The following is a 19657-nucleotide window of genomic DNA, read 5'->3' as shown; positions in this document are numbered from 1 at the left end:
TACTTTCTGGGTGGTCTTACTCTTTCCAGTCACCCCTCTCATCAAGCCATTTGATATACCATTTCTAGTGGTGCTTTCTTGTTTTTTATGAAATCTAAATTATTTACCCTTGGATTATAGATTTTCCATCATATGCAAAACTAAAATGAACATAATTTTTGGTAAAACATCTTCTGAACACCAGAGGGGTAATTTCTATGGAAGACTCCTCTTTGGTATTTGTTATATAATTTGGTATTTGTTAATTGTTATGTATAACATAACATTACTTTTCTCATTTAAACTTCTAGCTTGGAGATTTCCTTGATTAAGAAGAATGAAGGACTGACATGGCCAGAACTAGTAGTCGGTGATAAACAAGGGGAACTTCTAAGAGACTCAGTGCAATGTGCTGCAATAGCGGAACGTTTAATGCATTTGACCTCTGAAGAACTGGTAAGCAATCGCTATAGTAGGGTAACTTCCCAAGGATCTGGAAGTATGTTATGTGAGGATTATACCGTGTTTTTCAAACATTATTGTGCTTTTCCTAATGTAAAAGACACAGATTAAGTACCACTTACTGGTGTTTGAATACGGCTTAAACTTCTAATATTCATTCCTTACACTATGTGAATACATATATATGTGTGGGCATGTTGTATAGGGTTTTGAGTGTGTGTGTGTGTGTGTATCTCTCTCTCTCTCTATGTATATGTATATATTCTTCTTTAGAAGTATCCCGTGACCAATGCTGGCAGAGACATTAATTATGATTTTACTGTTTACTTTGCTAATAATCTTATCATCATTAAAATTTTTTTAGGTGATCCGTAGAATATCGCAAGGGGTATATATATATCTCTCTCTCTCTCTCACATAGTACAGTTATTTTAGATTGACAAAATAATTCATTGTAATGATTACAATAATAATATACTACTCACTCAACTATGAGATTTTTTGAATATATTCCCACTCTGATAACTTTTAAGATAATGTTAAGAATTTGAACAAATATAGCAGTATACCAGAATTTCAATTATATGTTCAGTGACCAAAAATTATATCAGCACATGTGAAATGTCTGACTTATTGCCATCTGGAAATATAGTGATAAGGAAGACTGTAAGAAAAAGTATGTAAACTATAGGGTTAGTTGCATCTGGAGTAGAAAGGAAAGATTAGAATGTTGAAAGTAAATGTCTCTATCAAAAGAAAACATGACTAAAATGGAGAAACCAAGTTTCATGTTTGTCGGCAATAATTGAAAATTTCAGGAATCATTGGAATTCATATGAAGAGTACCAAACTTTCATTTCTTAGTCCTTTTGTTACAATAAGCCATGCAGACTGCGTTGCCCTATGTTCATTCATTCAGCAAGTATTTATTGTGATAGGGCTCTGGGAATATAATAGTGATGGTAGTGGGGGCTTGCTTTGAGATTGTAGATAATTGCTGCCAATTGCCTCTTAATCTTGATGATTTCAAGTGAATATTTCTATATATGAGTGAGTTAGTTATGCCTTAACACCAGTATCTTTGTTACATTTTGAAAAAAACAAACATACAATCTTGTCATCTGCAACTGAGGCATTTTGTGTTTCTCAAATCTTTATACTTTTTCTTGCCTTGCTTCATTGGTTAGATCCTCTAATCTACTGTAAAACAGAAATGGTGAATAGTGAAAGCAGACATCCTTGCCTTATTCATCATCTTTGGAAAAATAATTGAATATTTCACTGTTAAGTATGATAGATTCTTTTTATCTCATTGAGGCAATTTCCTTCTGTTCTCCTAGGATGCTGAGAGTTTTTGTCATGAAAGGCTGCAGAATTTTGTCAAATGCATTTTCTTCTTTTGTGGGATAAACCCCACTTGGTCATGATATATTATCCTTTTTATATATTACTGGTTTTGGTTTACTAATATTATTGAGGAGTTTTGCATCTGTGTTGGTGAGGAGTGTTCGTCTGTAGTTTGTTTTGTATTGTTTTGTCTTTTTATTGTCTTTATCCTGCTTTGGTATCTGGGTAATGCTGACTTCATAAAATGAGTAGGGAAGTATTTCCTTCTTGTTCTATTTCTGGAAGAGATTGTATAGAATTGGCGTTGCTTCTTCTTTAAATTGATAGAATTTGCCAGTGAAATTATCTGGACTGGAGTTTCCTTTTTTGGAAGGTTTTTAACCATGAATATAATTTCTTAATAGATATAGGATTATTTGGGGCATCTATTTCCCTTGATCTTCCTCTCTTTTTTTTTTGTCTCGGTTTCCAGTTTCTTTCATTTCTTTTACTACAGTTATTATTTTCTCCCTTTTGCTTACTTTGGATTTATTTTGCTGTTTTTTGAAGGCAAAAGCTCAGATGATTAATTTAATGCTGTACACTTCTAAACACAACTTTAGCTACATCCCCCAAATTTTCAGCCTATCTTAATCCAGTTAGGGATTGATTTGATTTGATCCTGGATTTCAGTTTTTTACGTGGCTAATATTTATTCCTTTTTTGTTCTTACTCTTAGGGCAGAACTTTTCATTAATCCAAGCTGAAAGTCTGGGATGTTTACCAGGGCTTCTCCTCCTGTGTGGGCCCTGATCTCTTAATTTTTGTCTCCCGGTGCTTTCATAATATGAAAACTCAGCTTTTTAGCCCTTTATCTGCTTCTTTCCACTTAGCTTTTTCAACTCAGCTTGGAAATCAGTAAATGGCTTTAGGAAAGCAGCGTAGAGTCTTGGGTTCTCGTCCTCTGCTATTCTCTTTTCCCTGTAATCTTGTCCTGTTGAGTACTGGCTGCTTTGATAGTCCTCAACTTTTAGTTTTTGCCCTCCTATCTCTAACATACGGGTAATTGAAAGGGGAAGGGAGGGAGGAATGAGGAAGGGACCTCCGGTTCTACTGGACATATACGGTCATGTGCCACGTAATGACATATTGGTCAGTGAAGGTCCACATGTTATGACAGTGGTCCTGAAAGATTAGTACTGTCTAGCCTAGGTGTGTAGTAGGCTATACCATCTAGGTTTGTGTAAGTACACTCTGTGATGTTGACACAACAACGGAATCACGTAACGATGCGTTTCTTAGTACATATCCCTGTCATTAAGTGATATATGACTGTATCTTCTTGAGTCACTAACAAAATGGCCCCAGCTAATTGCTGGAATTGCCTATTTAGCCAGCCAAAGCAACCAGAATTGTTTCCATTGGTATTTAGACTGGAGCAGACAACCACAACTAGGTGGCTCCATATTCCAGCTAGGACATGAACAGATTTGTCGATACAGATCCTCTACAACTGCTAGCCGTTTACTTTCACAAACCGTCTCAGGTCATTTCATTAAGTTCTCAATAACGTGACTGCGTTTTGGCAAACTAGGTGGATGGACATTTTGTCACTTGTTGTGGAATTGTATTTCTGTTGTTTATGTTTGTATGTATATTTTATTGCTAAAGTATTGTGATCCCTTTACTCTATGAGGGATATAAGACCAGACAGTGATTCTTGCATTTAAGCGATGGAACATATTAAAATTATTTTAATGATCCCATTTATCTCCACTTTTAGCTTATTATTAGCTATACCTCTCTGTTATTGTTTGAGTGGGTATTTGCATTTGTGTGTGCTTAGTGGTTGTTTTAGAGTTTACAGTATACATCTTTAACTTATCACCATTTGTCTTCAAACGATACTCTATCACTTCACTTATAATGTAAGAATTTTACAATATATTTTTATTCCTCCATCCTGTATATTACTCTTTTCATATATTTATTTCTATGTGTTATAAACTTAATAATACATTATTTTAGCTTAAGTCAGTCAGTTGTCTTTTAAAGGGATTAAAAATATGAGAAAAAAGGAGCCGGCTTGGTGGTGCAGAGGTTAAGTTCTCATGTTTCACTTTGGCGGCCTGGGCTTCACCGGTTCGGATCCCTGGTGCGGACATGGCACCACTTGGCAAGCCATGTGGTGGTAGGCGTCCCACATAGAAAGTGGAGGAAGATGGGCACAGATGTTAGCTCAGGGCCAGTCTTCCTCGGAAAAAAGAGGAGGATTGGTAGCAGATGTTAGCTCAGGGCTAATCTTCCTCAAAAAAGAAAAAAAAATCTTACAGTGACCCACATACTTGTCATTTCCTCTGTTCGACATTTGCTAGTGTCACTTCAGATTTCCATCTGGTGTCATTTTTCTCCTGGCTGAAGAACTTCCTTTAGCATTTCTTGTAGTGTAGCTCTGCTGGATAAATTCTCTCAGCTTTTTTTTTTTTTTGAGGAAGACTAGCCCTGAGCTAACTACTGCCAGTCCTCGTCTTTTTGCCAAGGAAGCCTGGCCCTGAGCTAACATCCGTGCCCATCTTCCTCTAATTTATATGTGGGATGCCTATTACAGCATGGTGTGCCAAGCAGTGCCATGTCCGCACCTGGGATCCGAACCGGCAAACCCCGGGCCGCCAAGAAGCGGAACATGCGAACTTAACCGCTGCGCCACCGGGCCGGCCCCTCTCTCAGCTTTTGTTTGCCCGCAAAAATATCTTGTCTTCCTTTTTGGGAACTCTTTTTGTTAATTATATAAGTCAGTGTTGATAGAGTTCTCTTTTTTTTTTTCCCTTTCAGAACTTCAGATATACTCCAGTGTTTTCTGGCTTGCACAGTAGTTTCTGATGAGAAGTTGGCTGTCACTTGTATCTTCGTTCGTCTGTTTATAATGTGTTTTTTCCCTCCTCTGACTGCTTTTTTATTACTGTTTTTCAGCTATTTCATTATTATGTGGCTTGCTGTGATTTTTTTTTAATGTATTTGTTGATGCTTGGGATTCTTGACCTTCTTGGATCTATAGGATTATAGTTTTCATTAAATTTGAAAAACTTTGGCCATTATTTCTTCAAAATTTTCTTCCATTCTTCCTGCTGCCTTCCAATTACTCATATAATAGACCGTTTGTTCCACAGGTCACTGCAGTTCTGTTTTATTTTTTGTCTTCTCTGTGTTTCATTTTAAATAGACTCTATTATTATGTTTCAAGCTCACTGGTCTTTTCTTCTGCAATGTGTAATCAGCTGTCTATCCTATTTTTTTTTTTTTTTTTTTGAGGGAGAGCAGTCCTGAGCTAACATCTGCTGCCAATCCTCCTCTTTTTGCCAAGGAAGACTTGCCTTGAGCTAACATCCACGCCCATCTTCCTCTACTTTATCTGTGGGACGCCTGTCACAGCATGGCTTGATGAGCAATGCATAGGTCCGCACCCAGGATCCGAACTGGCGAGCCCCAGGCTGCCGAAGCAGAACGTGCGAACTTAACTGCTGTGCCACTGGGCTTACCCCCTCTCCTTTCTGTTTTGTTTTCCATTTCAGATATTGTATTTTCATATCTAGCAGTGCAGTTTGGTTCTTTTTTTTTTATCCTCCGTACCTCTCTCAACATGTTCTTGTTTTGCTTTACATCTCTGAGTATATAGACACGTTGATAAGTGCTGTTTTAATATCTTTCTCTGCTGATTCCATCATTCAGTGATTTCCATGTCTGTTTTTTGTTGATTAGGTTTTTATTGTTCATGGGTCTGAAATTTAGTTTTTAATTATTGTTGTAGTCTTAACCTTTTTGAATATGAAGAAATCTATTCTTTTATTATTGTTTATTTATTTATTTTATTTTCTGGTCTAAGAATCCAAATCCAGATAAAGAAAAACCTCCTTGTAATGCTCAAGAGTTAGAAGAATGTGATATTTTCTTTGAAGAGAGCTCCAGTTTATGCAGATTTGATGGCAACACGTTGAAAACTACTCATGTGGTAAGTTCTTGATAATATTTCTAAAAGTTTGTGAATAAATAGAAGTTACTTAGATGAGATGATAATTGATTCACCAGATATATATTTTGCAAAGATGGCTTGATTGGCAGTTACTGGCTGTGATATAAATCTCATCACTCTATAAAGTAGTATTTTTCATACCACCCCCCCCCAATAAAACATTGTTTTGTTTTGGTGCTATTGCATATTTGATATCTTTCAGTTGGCTTTCTTCTGTGCAGGTTCTTATATACAGTTGTGCCTGTAATATATAACAATATCGTTTTTCATTAAAAATTATGACATAAGTGTTTTCTTATGTTCTCACGTTGTTTCAATCTCTGGTTTGATGGTTGGATTATACTGTAATGTTATTGCTGGTGTTCGTGTATGTGTGTGTAGTGATTGTCCTACAGATTATAATAACGCATCTTTAATAAGTTTTTTTAATTGTATTCTTCATGATGATGCTATTTTTTTAAATGTCTCTTTTACACGAGGCCTTTTCTATATTCAGAGGTATTTATCTAATAAAAATTTACAGAAGTCAAATTAATGACTAAGGCTCTGACAAATTGATTTCCACGTTATATTCTCATTAGTAATGTTTGCAGTTTTTGCCTGTTTCTCTGCATCTTTACCTGCCCCTTCACTTTTTTGTTTCATCCTAACTAGTTGGTGTACAAGATGAAGGATCTTGAGTTAACCTGTGCTTTGTGCTTTTTTTCTTTTACTGTTGACTATTTCGTGTATTACTTATGGCTGTTTCTTCTTTTGTAATTTTTTCATTTGTTTTACTGTTTCTTTTTGATTTGTGTGACCTGTTATAAACTTGAAAAACCCTTCTATATCAATTGTTTCCGCTTTTTTCCCCCATTTTGGAATATTTTTATTCGACTCCTTAATTCGTCTGGAATTTTTTTTTCCTCTCTCTCTGGTCTCCCATAAATACGTAAATTAGTTAATTTTTTCTTTCAAAATTGCTTTCTGTTCAAAAGCTTTGAGATGTATGCATCAGGATACTGAAGAATATTTTGCTTAGGCTGCCTTGGTATAGTCACTGTATTCCAGGGTGTGGTCCTCAGCTTTGTAGATATAGATTGTTTTTAAATTTATAACTTTATTAGATATTCTTGCTTAGGGGCATCATTAATCATTACTTAATACTATATAACCAAGTGAGTGTTTCGTAGAGGTGTTGATTTGAAAAGGGTCTCCATAGCAAATCAATGGCTAGTTTGGAGCTGTGTAGAAATTAATTTAGTCTTATTACTAAAACCAGAAGTGTTTAGAAGTCTCAGTCCAAGCAAAAGCAACAGACAAGAGAGAACAATTTGGTCTATCATTAGCCCTCTCAGTCTTTGATTTTGGGTTTAAAGGCTCTCTTTTCAAGAAAATTCTTGCAAGTTTCTACCAAGTTTGGCCTAGTGTGTTTCTTTGTCTTACAGAGGTTGAGGGCAAAGTGTATTCTGGCAAAGTTCATTGAAACAAAGTCAGAAGTGTCATGGGAACTTGATTTACCAAATCTAAGTCCCAGCCCAACATCTTACTGGTTACGAGGAAATGTCTAACTGTTCTTCTCACTCACTATCCTTTCTTAGTCTGTTTTGGATATTTAACTTTCTTTAACTAATGGCTGGATATTACAGTGCTTAAAGGAGTTATGAAAATGAGCATTTTTAGATTCTATACCTATGTAGACTGTAGTCAAATGAGGTGCAATGGCAGAAGACCAGTGGCTAGGCAAAAGTGCCATGAAGCTGTACCAAAATTAAATACTTACTCTTATAATTAATTTCTTACCTGCACTGCTCTCCTCCCCAACACCAATAACTTCTAAAAAGCACGGAAGTGACATTTTCCTCACCACTATGTACCTAACACCTACCAAAGGTTCTGATTCATTATAGATGCTTAATAAATATTTTTCGACTGATCTCTTGGTGATAGTCATAAAAATAAAAATTGTTCTAGGTCCATCTTGAATCTCAAGAAATTTGCCTACACCTTTGTCTCCCTTTCCTACTCAATTACTCTTCTAATTGAAGAGTAAACAGTGTTCTTGGTCAGGTTGTTTTATGCAGTCTGGGCACTGATCTAAAGCTCAGGTAATCAAAGTTGTTGTTAGAGTTTCTAGGAGTTTTGGTTCCCACATCTTTAGTTCTGGTGTAATCCCATTGGTGACTCCCCTCATTGTGAGCAAATAAGGGCCATTACACGTCTACTCTTACTGCCCTGGGTAGAGGATCACTCTTTAGTGTGACTGATGGAAGACTCTTGAATCTTACTAACTGTAGATTATTATTTGTTCTTGTAATGAAGACTCTGGCCTCTCTTCCTAAAGTTATAGTCTTAGGTGCTGTGACTCCTGAAGTTTCTGTACTGTTCCTGCCTAACTTACATAGAGAAGACACTTGATCTTAGATGTCATAAAATACTGTTTAAACTTAGCTTCTCTGAGAATTCCATTTCGTCTTAGTACTGCTACATAGTGCTGATCAGTAGTTTAATGTTCACTGAGAGGCCTCTTGTTAATGATACCTCTTCTCCATTTCCGATGTTTGAGCATTTTAAGAATTAACACCAAGGAGTGACGGAAGGGGAGCAGAATAAGACCTTTCTTATTGGCAAATTACAGTATGAAAGCCTCATCTGCTCACTAAACTTAGAATTTAACAATAGTCTCAGGCAGTGTTAAACCAGATCTGGCTGCCTCTGGAGGGGCAGTGGAAACCTCTTATCCTCTGAGACCTCTAGCTCCCTAAAGCAAAACATTGATAGAACTGAGCAGAACATTGAAACAAAGTCAGAAGTGTCATGGGAACTTGATTTACCAAATCTAAGTCCCAGCCCAACATCTTACTGGTTACGAGGAAATGCCTAACTGTTCTTCTCACTCACTATCCTTTCTTAGTCTGGATTTTTCTTCTTATATATACACCAACCAAATGCCATTTCACTTCAGAGGGATTTATAGAAACAGGAGTGACATAGCCATGGAACTTCTCAGTGTTGTAGATAGAAACATCAGGAATGGAGAAGTATGATATGTAATAAACAGGGACAATCCTTCCAACCTTGAAGAAACTTTAGATCTGTAGAACTAACCATTTTGGTGGACTCTTTAGGGTTTGTTTTCTATATATAATATGTCATCTGCAAATAATGACAGTTTTACTTCTTCCTTTCTGATTTGGATGCCTTTTATTTCTTTTTCTGCCTAATTGGTCTGGGTGGGACTTCCAACCCTATGTTGAATAAAAGTGGCTAGAATGGGCATCCTTGTCTTGTTCCTGATCTTAGAGGAAAACCTTTCAGTTTTTCATCATTGACTATGATGTTAGGTGTGGACTTGTCATATATAGCCTTTATTATGTTAAGGTATGTTCCCTCCTTACCCACTTGGTTGAGAGTTTTTATCATAAATAGTTGTTGAATTTTGTTAAATGCTTTTTCTGCACCTATTGAGATCATCATATGATTTTATCCTTAATTTTGTTAATGTGGTGTATCACATTGATTGATTTGCAGATATTGAACCATCTTTGCATCCCTGGAGTAAACCCCACTTGATCATGTTGTATGATCCTTTTAATGTATTGAATTTGGTTTGCTAATATTCTGTTGAGGATTTTTGCATCTGTGTTCATCAGGGATATTGGCCTGTAATATTATTTTCTTGTGGCAACATTATCTGGTTCTAGTACCAGGGTATTACTGGCCTTATAAAATGAGTTTGGAAGTGTTCCCTCCTCTTCTTTTTTTTGGAAGAGTTTGAGACGGAGTGATATTAATTCTTCTTCAAATGTTTGGTAGAATTCACCAGTGAAGCCATTTGGTCCTGGACTTTTGTTCATAGGGAGGTATTTGATTACTATTTCAATTCCTCATTAGTAATCTGTCTGTTCAGATTTTCTTTTTCTTCATGATTCAGTCTTGTTATGTTGTTATTCTAGGAATTTAATCATTTCTTCTAAGTTGTCCAATTTGTTGGCATATAATTGTTCATAGTATCCTTTTTATGATCCTTTGTGTTTCTGTGGTATCATTTGTAATGTCTTCTCTTTTATTTCTGCTTTTATTTATTTGAGCCTTCTCTCTTTTATATTGTAAGTCTAGCTAAAGGGTTGTCAATTTTGTTTATCTTTGTAAAAAACCGGCTTTCAGTTTCAGTGATCTTTTCTATTGTCTTTTTGGTCTCTGTTTCATTTATTTCAGCTCTAATCTTTGTTATTTCCTTCCTTCTACTAACTCTGGGCTTTGTTTGTTCTTTTTCTAGTTCCTTGAGGTATAAAGTTAGGTTGTTTGAGATTTTGCTTGTTTCTTGATATAGGTGTTTTTGCAATGAACTTCCCTTTTGGAACTGCTTTTGCTACATCCCATAAGTTTCAATATGTTGTAGTTTCATTTTCGTTTGTCTCAAAGTGTTTTTTTATTTCTCTTTTTATTTCTTCTTAGACACGTTGGTTGTTCAGTAGCATGTTGTTTAAGCTCCACATATTTGTGAATTTTCCAGTTTTCTTCTTGTAATTGATAGCCAGTTTCATATCATTGTGCTCAGAAAAGTTACTTGATATGATTTCAGTCTTCCTAAATTTATTTAGACTTGTTTTCTGGCCTAACATATGATCTGTCCCAGAGAATGTTTCATGTGTACTTAAAAAGAATGTATATTCTGTTGCTTTTGGATAGAATGTTCTGTATATGCCTGTTAAGTCCATCTGGTCTAACATATTGTTTAAGGTCAGTGTTTCCTTATTGATTTTCTGTCTGGACGATCTCTTCATGAGAGTGGGGTTTTAAAGTCCCCTACTGTTACTGTATTTCTGTCTATTTCTCCCTTTAGGTCTGTTAGTATTTGCTTTATATATTTAGGTGCTCCTATGTTGGGTGTAAAGTATTTACAAATGTTATGTCTTCTTGTTGATTGACATCTTTATTATTAAATAATGACCTTGTCTCTTATTACAATCTTTGACTCAAAGTCTATTTTGTCCGATGTAAGTATAGCTACCCCAGCTTTCGTTTGGTTTCCATTTGTGTGGAATATTTTTTTCCATTATTTCACTTTCAGTCTGTGTGTGTCCTTACATTTGAAGTGAGTCTCTTGCAGGCAGCCAATAGATGGGTCTTTTTTTTTTAAATCCATTCAGCTACTCTTGTGTCTTTTGATTGGAGAATTTAATCCGTTTACATTTAAAGAGCTTATTTATAGGTATGTACTTATTGCTATTTTGTTAATTGTTTTCTGGCTGTTTTTGTAGTTCTTCTGTTCCTTTCTTCTCTTTTTCTCCTTCTTTGTGCTGTGATGATTTTCTATAGTGGTATGCTTAGACTCTTTTCTCTTTATCTTTTGTGTATCTACTATAGGTTTTTGCTTTGTGGTCACTATGAGGTGTGCATATAATAACTTATATTTATAACAGTCTGCTTTAAGTTGATGACAACCTAAGTTTGAATGCATTCTAAAGCTCTACATTTTTATCCCCTGCCCCCATTTTATGTTGGTTGTTGTTGTTGTTGTGAAAGATTCGCCCTGAGCTAACATCTGTTTCCAATCTTTCTCTTTTTTTTCCCCTCCCCAAAGCTCCAGTACATAGTTGTATATTCTAGTTGTAAGTCCTTCTAGTTCTATCTGAGCCACTGCCACAGCATGGCTATTGACAGACAAGTGGTGTGGTTCTGTGACTGGGAACTGAACCTGGGCTGCCAAAGCTGAAAGTGCCAAACTTTAACTGCTAGGCCATGAGGGCTGGCTCATATTTTCTGTTTTTGTTGTTACAATTTACATCTTTTTATCTTGTGTATCCCTTAAGTTATTGTTATAGTTATTTTTACTACTTTTGTCTTTTAACCTTCATACTAATTTTATAAGTGATTGATCCACCACCTTTGCAGCATTAGGTTATTCTGAAAGTTACTACATGTTTACCTTTACCAGTGAGATTTACGTACATTTTCATATGTTTTTCTGTTGCTAATTAGTGCCCTTTCATTTCAGCTTAAAGAACTACCTATAACATTTCCTGTGAGACCAGTCTGGTGTTGATGAACTCCTTCAGCTTTTGCTTGTCTGGGAAATTCTTTATTTCTTCTTCTATTCCAAATGACAGCTTTTCAGGGTAGAGTATTCTCAGTTGGAAATTTTTTTCTTTCATTGCTTTGAATATATCATGCCACTCCCTTCTGGGCTGCAAAGTTTCTGCTAAAAACTCTGCTGATAGTTTTGTGGGGATTCCCTTGTACATAACAAGTTGTTTTTCTCTTGCTGCTTTTAAGATTCTCTCCTTGTCTTTAACTTTTAACCCTTTAAATATAGTGTGTCTTGGTGTGGGTCTCTTTGGGTTCATCTTTTTTGGAACTCTCTGGGCTTCCTGGATATGGATGTCTTTTATTCCCCAGGTTAGGGCAGTTTTTTGCTCCTTTCTGTCTCTCTTCTGGGAACCCTATAATGAGAATGTTGTTCTGCTTGATGTTGTTTGTTAAGTCCCTTAAGCTCTCTTGACTTGTTTTCATTGTTTTTCTTTTTGCTGCTCTGATTGGGTGAGTTCCACTGCCTTGTGTTCGAGTTCACTGATCTTTTCTTCTGTGTCATCTCATGTGCTGTTGAACCCCACTAGTGTATTTTTTAGTTCAGTTATTGTATTCTTCAGTTCTGCGACTTTTCTTTAGTACTTTCTTATATTTTCTATTTCTTTGTTGAAGTTCTCACTTTGTTTATCCGCTCTTCTCCTGTGCTTGATGAGCATCAGCTATGACCGTTATTTTGAACTCTTTATCAGGTAAATCATTTATCTCCATTTCATTAAGGTCTCTTTCTGAGGTTTTATCTTATTCTTTCCTTTGGAACATATTTTCCTCTGTTTCTTCATTTTCCTTGATGCTCTGTGTCGGTTTCTATGCATTAGGTAAAACAGCTGTCTTTCCCAATCTTAAAAGAGTCACCTTGTGTAGGAGATGAGCCTTATCATTCAACCCTGCTCTAACTCTTGGTTGCCTGTCAAACCTTTGTGGTTGTACAAGCAGGCTATTTTATTTTTAGTGGCTCCGAGTAGTTGACAGTGTACCAAGACTTGTTACTGTCCCAAAGGGGAAGATATCAGTCAGCACCTAGATTCAGGGTGATTGGAAGCCAGGCTCTCCAGCAGCAGCTTTCAAAGCATGAAAAATATATGGTCCTGTGGGACCACAAGAACCAAGTGATCTAGAGGTGTCTCCTGGGCAGCAGCCAGAAACATTGGGGCACTGAAAAAGTACAAGCTCCTTTCCAGGAGATACTGGTAACTTGGAGCTAGGCAGATGACAAAGATAGTGCCCACTGGTCTCCATCCCTGGAGAGTACCTCAGTAAGTCCCTAAATGTGTGCCGACCCAGAAACCTGCTGCTCTGACCAAAGCTCCAGGATAAGCAAATAGGCCTTTTTCACAGAAAGACTGGGGGTGAATTTGTCTTCTGTTTGTGCCGTGCCCTGATGATAGTAGCTGGCCAACAACTCTCTCTCCAGTTGTTACCATCCCATGGGACCCAGGAACACAAGCCCTGCTGCTGGCCATGAAAGCCAGGTGATCAGGGGGCATCCCCTGGGTGGCAGCCACAAAATCCAGGGTGCCAGATGCTTGTACAAACTCGCCTCTGGAGATACTGGCACTCTAGAGCACAATAGACGGAAAGTGTGAAGATAGCACCCACCCTCTGAGGTCTCTGGAGAGGGTTACAGCTGGCTCTTAGTTGTGTGTTTAATTAGAAGCCTGTGTCTCAGGTCATAGCTAGGAAGATAAGCTAATTAATAGTCTTTCACAGGAGAGTGGTTGCCTCAGTCTGTTGCCTCTCTGCTTTGCCCTGGCGGTTGAAGATGGTTAAGATTTCTTTCTTCGTTGGTTATAGTCTTGTGGGGCCCTCGAGCATAAGCCTCTCTGGCCACCAGAGCCAGGTGATCTAGAGGTGTCCCCTGGGTGGCAGCCAGAAAAATTAGGGCACCAGACAAGGGTACAAGCTCTTTTCTGGGAGATAGTGGTGTCCTGGAGTGAGGCAGAGGGAAAGTGCAAAGTTGGCGCCCTCCAGTCTCTTTCCTGGGAGAATATTTCAGTAGTCCCATAGATGTATGTTAAGTTAGATGCCTGCTTCTCAGGTCAGTGCTTTAAGATGAGCAAATAAAAGCCTCTTTCATAGGAAGTCTAGACACTTTGCAGTCAGCTCTCCAGTCAGCGGCCTCTGTGCTAGGCTCTGGGGTGAGTGAGTCCATGCATGAGAGCCCTGTAAGAACCGTTTCTTGGTTCACTACAGCCTTGTGGGTCTTGTGGATGCAAGGCCCCTTGGCTTTCAAAACTAGATGTTTTGAGGCGTCATCTCTCAGGTGCGGGTTTTAAAAGTTGGAGTGCCTGATGTGGGGTTCAAACCCATCGCTCCTTGGTGTAGCTCTGAGTTTTGAGTTCCCTCCCAATTGTGGGTTGCTGCACCAGGGGTAGGATTTATGGTGAGATTGTTTCTCTGCCTCTCCTGCTTGCTTTGATGTGAGTTTTTTCTCATTCATCTGATACGTAGGAGTCGCTCAGCTAGTTTTTGGGTTTTTTTCAGAGGAAATTGTTGTATATGTAGTGTAGATTCAGTGTGTCAATGGAGGAGGTGAGTTCAGGGTCTTCCTATGTTGCCATCTTGAACTACAACCTTCTAAAGATTCTTATCTTTGTCTCAGTTGGGTTAAATTTGGGACCAGAATTTCTTTCTACAATTATAAGCATATTTACAATTATAAGTGTATCATAAGCATATTTACAATTATAATATTTAAATTATAATTTTTTCTATTAATTTTTTATAAGTAAAGGCAAAGATTCAGTGAAGTAAAAATGCATAAACATTGCAATTTGGGTATAAGTGGTAATGGATATAAATGGAAGAGCTCCAACAAATAATAAGTCCATCTTCTTTCTAAAGGCAGATTTTGTTTATCAGTGTATGGTATGAAAGTCAGGGTTTACCTGGTCAAATGTAGATTCTTGGTATAAACAGGAGGACACCAGTGGTCTTTGGAGGAAAGGACTAAAGGAGGCTGTAATACTTCAGACGTTCAGTGCTACGTCCATTTTAGGAATCAGATAGTACTTTATTGACGATTTGCACTTCTTTCTGCAATATTTACTTAAAGTCTCTCTTCTTGATTTCATTTGTCATGACTTTGGACAATTTGAAATTATCTGTACATGGAAAGGTCAGTGTATGTCCTTATAGTTTTAGGAAAAAATATTGTAGTAAAAAGGGCAAAACTATATATTGCAAATGACAAATTTTTCAAAATATAAAATTCCCTGAAAGAAATGTAAATTAGAATCTGGCATATGGAAAGTAAAATGGTAAATGAATATATGTGGTAGTACAATAAAAGAGAAATACTAAATATCAGAACTGAAGAAGAAAAGTAATAAGATGTGGTCACTAGGGTGTAAAGCTCAAATCGGAAGTCAAATACAATTGAAGATGAATTATTTTTGCTTCTGTCTAGAGCTGTGCTATACAGAATATTAGCCACTGACCACATAGTAGCTGTTGAGCACCTGAAATGTAGCTTCTCTGAATTGAGCTGTACTTCAAGTGTAAAACACAACCAGATTTTGAAGACTCGGTATGCAGTATATTATTAATAATTTTTATATGAATTTTTATGTTGAGATGATAATAGTTTGGATATGTTTGGTTAAGTAAAATATATTATTAAAGTTAATTTATTGTGTTTCTAAAACGTTTTAATGTGGCAACTAGAAAGTTTAAAATTACTTATGTGGCTCTCATTTTATTTCTGTTAGACAACACTGATTTATAGTGATCAAATTAAATATAGACTTGAGCAATCAAAAGGTGATAGGATATTTTTAAAAGTTAAATTACAGCGAGCTTCTCAGATCAGATGATATTCATCATATACTGCTTAAAACATGAGATTGAGACAGCTGAAAAGAATACAGTAGTCCCTCCTGATCCATGGAGGGCCTCCAGTGGATGCCTGAAACCACAGAGAGCACGGAATCCTACGTATACTATTTTTTCCTATACTAACCACTTACCAGCACTGTGGTTGTAACTTTTGCAGTTTGAGGTGCAACAGCACAACTAGCACAAATTTTTTTTCTTTTTCATAATTTCACTGATAGAAGGTTTGTTCTTACTGTAGATCTTAGAAACCTCACCATATTTTTTTTTTCTTTCCTTATTAAGTCCAGAACTTTCATCTTTTCACTTAAAGTAAGCACTTTACAGCTTCTCTTTGGTGTATCCGAATTGCCAGCATCAGTACTCTTGCGCTAAGTAAGATAAGGGTTACTTGGACACAAACACTGTGATATCACAACAGTCGATCTGATAAATGAAGTGGCTGCCAGGGCACTGGTGTACACGGTGTGGATATGCTGGACCGAGGGGTGATTTGCGGCCCCACTTGGAGGGTGATAGATTTCATCATGCTACTCAGAAAGGCATGCAATTTAAAACTTATGAATTGTTTATTTCTTGAATTTTCCTTTTACATTTTCTCACCTCAAGTAACTAAAACGACAGAAAGCGAAACTGCAAATAACGGGGGACTATTGTATTTGCAACTTATAAATAAACCCATCTAGACGGAAGCGAAGGAGTTAGAAACAGGAAACAATTTTTTTAGTTAATGTTATTATGAAAGCTATTAGAAAAGGCATGTACTTATTATACTAATTCTTTCAAGAAGATATTAAAGGTAGGATCAGAAGTTATAGAGGAAGGAAATACGTTTAGAAAGTATCTAAACCAGTGATTCTCAAGCTTTTTGGTCTCAGGACCCCTTTACATTCTTAAGTTCCTTGGGGTGCTTAATTATTTTGTTTATTTAGATTGTATCTATCAAATTTTACCATATTTGAAATTAAACTATATAATAATTCCCTGCTAGGGCTGCCATAACAAAGTACTGCAGACTGGGTTGCTAAACAACAGAAGTTTGTTTTCTCACTGTTTTGGAGGCTAGAAGTCTCAAATCAAGGCGTTAGCATGGTTAGTTTTTTCTGAAGTCTCTCTCCTTGGCATGTAGATGGATGTCCTCTTTGTCTTCAAATGGTCTTCCGTGTGTGTGTGTCTGTGCATTAATCTCCTCTTCTTAATAAGGATGCTAGTCATCCTGAATTAGGACCCTTCCCAATGACCTCATTTTAACTTAAATACCCTTTTTAAAAGTTCTGTCTCCAAATACAGTTGCATTCCAAGGTACTGGGGGTTAGGACTTCAACATATGAATTTGGTGGGGGGCAGGTATACCTCTCAGCCTGTAACAATATCCTTCACTTAGATTTTAGCAGTTGTTTACATTTTGCCGCTTTTATTTTTTTGTTTCTCTACCTTGTCTTTTTGCTGAAGCCTTTAGGATTGAGTTGCACATGGTATGTCCCTTTATCCCCAATGTCTCACATATACACTAAAATTGAAGACGTTTTCTTGTATAACCATAATACAATTCAGGAAATTCAACATTGATACAGTCCTTTATCTAATATAGAGTCCATATTCATACTTTACCAATTGCTTAAATAATATACTTTATAGCAATTTATTTCCCTCTGATTTGGAATCCCATCCCATGCCACATATTGCATTCAGTTGTGATATCGCTTTAGTCTCCTTTAATTTGGAACATCAGTTACCCAGTCTTGATGACATTGGCTTTATTTTGTACCCTTTATAGACTGTCTCCAGTGTTTCCTCAAGATCAGATTCAGTTGTTGCATTTTTGCTAGGAATACTGCATAAATGATATTTCCTTTCCAGTGTTACCACGTTAGGAAGAAGTTGGTGGCAGTTTTTCCTACTGTTGTGATGTTCAATTTAATTATGTGGTGTCTCCCAGGTTTATTTGCTCTGAAGTTGTCATTTTCCCCTTTGAATTAATAAGTACTTTGTGTGAAGGTCAAAGTAATCCTTTTAAAGGGTTTAATAGATTTTGTCATTACCCTATTCCTTTCCTCCCTATAGTGGCTTCCTATCTGTCACATTTAGAATAATATCTAGGATCCTTACCATGGTCTGTCAGCCCTCTTCGAACTTCCTTTGACTCACGGTATGTAATGTATTTTAAATTGAGACTGAAGACACACACACACAAACATAGCTGAAACAAAAACTTCACAAAACATTACTATCCTTAGTGTATAAAACACTCTGGTACTTTATTCTATACTATCTGTAATGAAAGAAAATAGAAGATTCTCTTCTTGTTCTCCTAAATTGATTTTTCTACCAATGTTGAGACTCACAGTTTAAAAAACACTGCCCTCCAGTACTGATTGTTTCTCATTTTCTATCATTTTTTCCCTAGTTCACTTTTCTTTAGCCACACTGGCTGGTATTCATGCTGCTCCTCATAGTAAATGTGTTTCCTCTTCAGGACCTTTGCGTTTGTTACTCTCTCTCTCCCTAAAGTGTTCTGCTTCTTCTCATTTGTTCCTGTACTTTATTCAGACCTCTGTTCACATGTTATCTTCCATCCCTTGCTAACCTCAGTCAAATACAACCACATTATCTACTCACCTGCTTTCTCTCTTTTTTTTTATGGCACTTTCTATTTTCTAATATATTTATATATTTCTATTGTCTGATACATTTTTATATGTCTTCCATTAGAATAGTCATTGAAATTTGATATTAATTGTGAGACACACAGCTAAAGGTCCAATTTGATAATTTTCAAAAATGAAAAGTTGGCAAGTTTTTCTTGTATTTCTAAATAATAATTATTTTCTTTCTTACAGCTTTTAGTAAAATAAAAATGTAAGTGCATTTCCCCCGATTGCATTTTATACCACTTGGCTAAGATCTGGCATCTTCCTCTGCTCCAATCTCTAGTCAATGTTAAGATGTCTTTAATTATGTAGTTATCTTTATTAATGTGTATTCAAACAGAAATGCAGCTCAGGATTTTATAAGACATCTTATCCATTGTTTTCAAACATCAGTTTTAGACATGACACGTTTGGACAACTTATCAACATCATTTAACTGACCAAGCAGAATATACACATATTTTACAGCATGTGGGTTACTATATCTGAAATAGTGCCTAGTCAGGGGCACGCGCCAGTGGTTTCTTAACAAATACTATAAAGTGGGCTTTGAGAGAGCATGTAGTGGTGGTGATTAAGAACATGGGTTTGGAAGCACATTTGAACTTAACTTCCAGTTACTACTTATTAGCTGTTTAACTTAAATCTCTTAAACCTCCTGCATTTGAGTTTCCTCTTCTATAAAATGAAATCATGTTCCTAATTCTCACATAATGAAGATTAAATAAGGTAGTTGTGAAATAATAGAAAATATGTATATATTGGTCTCTACCCCTGGTTCTTGGCACAGAGCTCCTAAACCCTTGTTATTTCCTGTGACAGCACTAGAAGCATCTTTTGTTCTAATATTTGGTCTTTGATCCCAGTTCCTGACACAGAGATCCTAAATCCCTTGTAATTTGATTTTCGGTGATAGGAGTGTCTTTTGTTCTAATGAAATGACTCTTGGTGGGCTCCTAGATAGCTTCAAGAGAAGGGTTGGTCAACAGAAAGACCAAGCCGTAATTAGAAGTTTGGGACTTTCAGCCCCACCTCCCATCCCTCAGGAAGGAGAGAGGGACTGGAGACCGAGTTAATGACCGATCATGCCTATGTGATGAAACCTTCATAAAAATCCCAAAAGTATGGGGTTTGTAGAGCTTCTGGATTGCCAGACACCTGGAGTTACTAGGAAGGTGGCATGCCTGGTGAGGAAATGGAAGCCCCATACACCATCTTCTATTATAGTTCACTCTCTGCATCTCTTCCATCTGGATGTTCATCTTTATCCTTTTATAATAAACTGGTAAATGTTAAGTGTTTCCCTGAG

General features: G+C 36.7%; 1 protein-coding gene across 1 annotated transcript in view; it reads left to right on the top strand.

Moving 5' to 3' along the window:
• NUDCD1 (NudC domain containing 1) overlaps positions 1–19657 on the top strand; it is a 76787-nt gene that overhangs the window by 39371 nt on the left and 17759 nt on the right. Inside the window, exons 7-8 of the mRNA XM_023648864.2 lie at positions 291–435; positions 5648–5773. Coding sequence (XP_023504632.1) covers positions 291–435; positions 5648–5773 — 271 coding nt within the window. The remainder of the gene's footprint in view (positions 1–290; positions 436–5647; positions 5774–19657) is intronic.

Source organism: Equus caballus, chromosome 9, assembly GCF_041296265.1.
Source record: "Equus caballus isolate H_3958 breed thoroughbred chromosome 9, TB-T2T, whole genome shotgun sequence".
NCBI lineage: Eukaryota > Metazoa > Chordata > Mammalia > Perissodactyla > Equidae > Equus > Equus caballus.
This window is presented reverse-complemented; position numbering and strand designations above follow the sequence as displayed.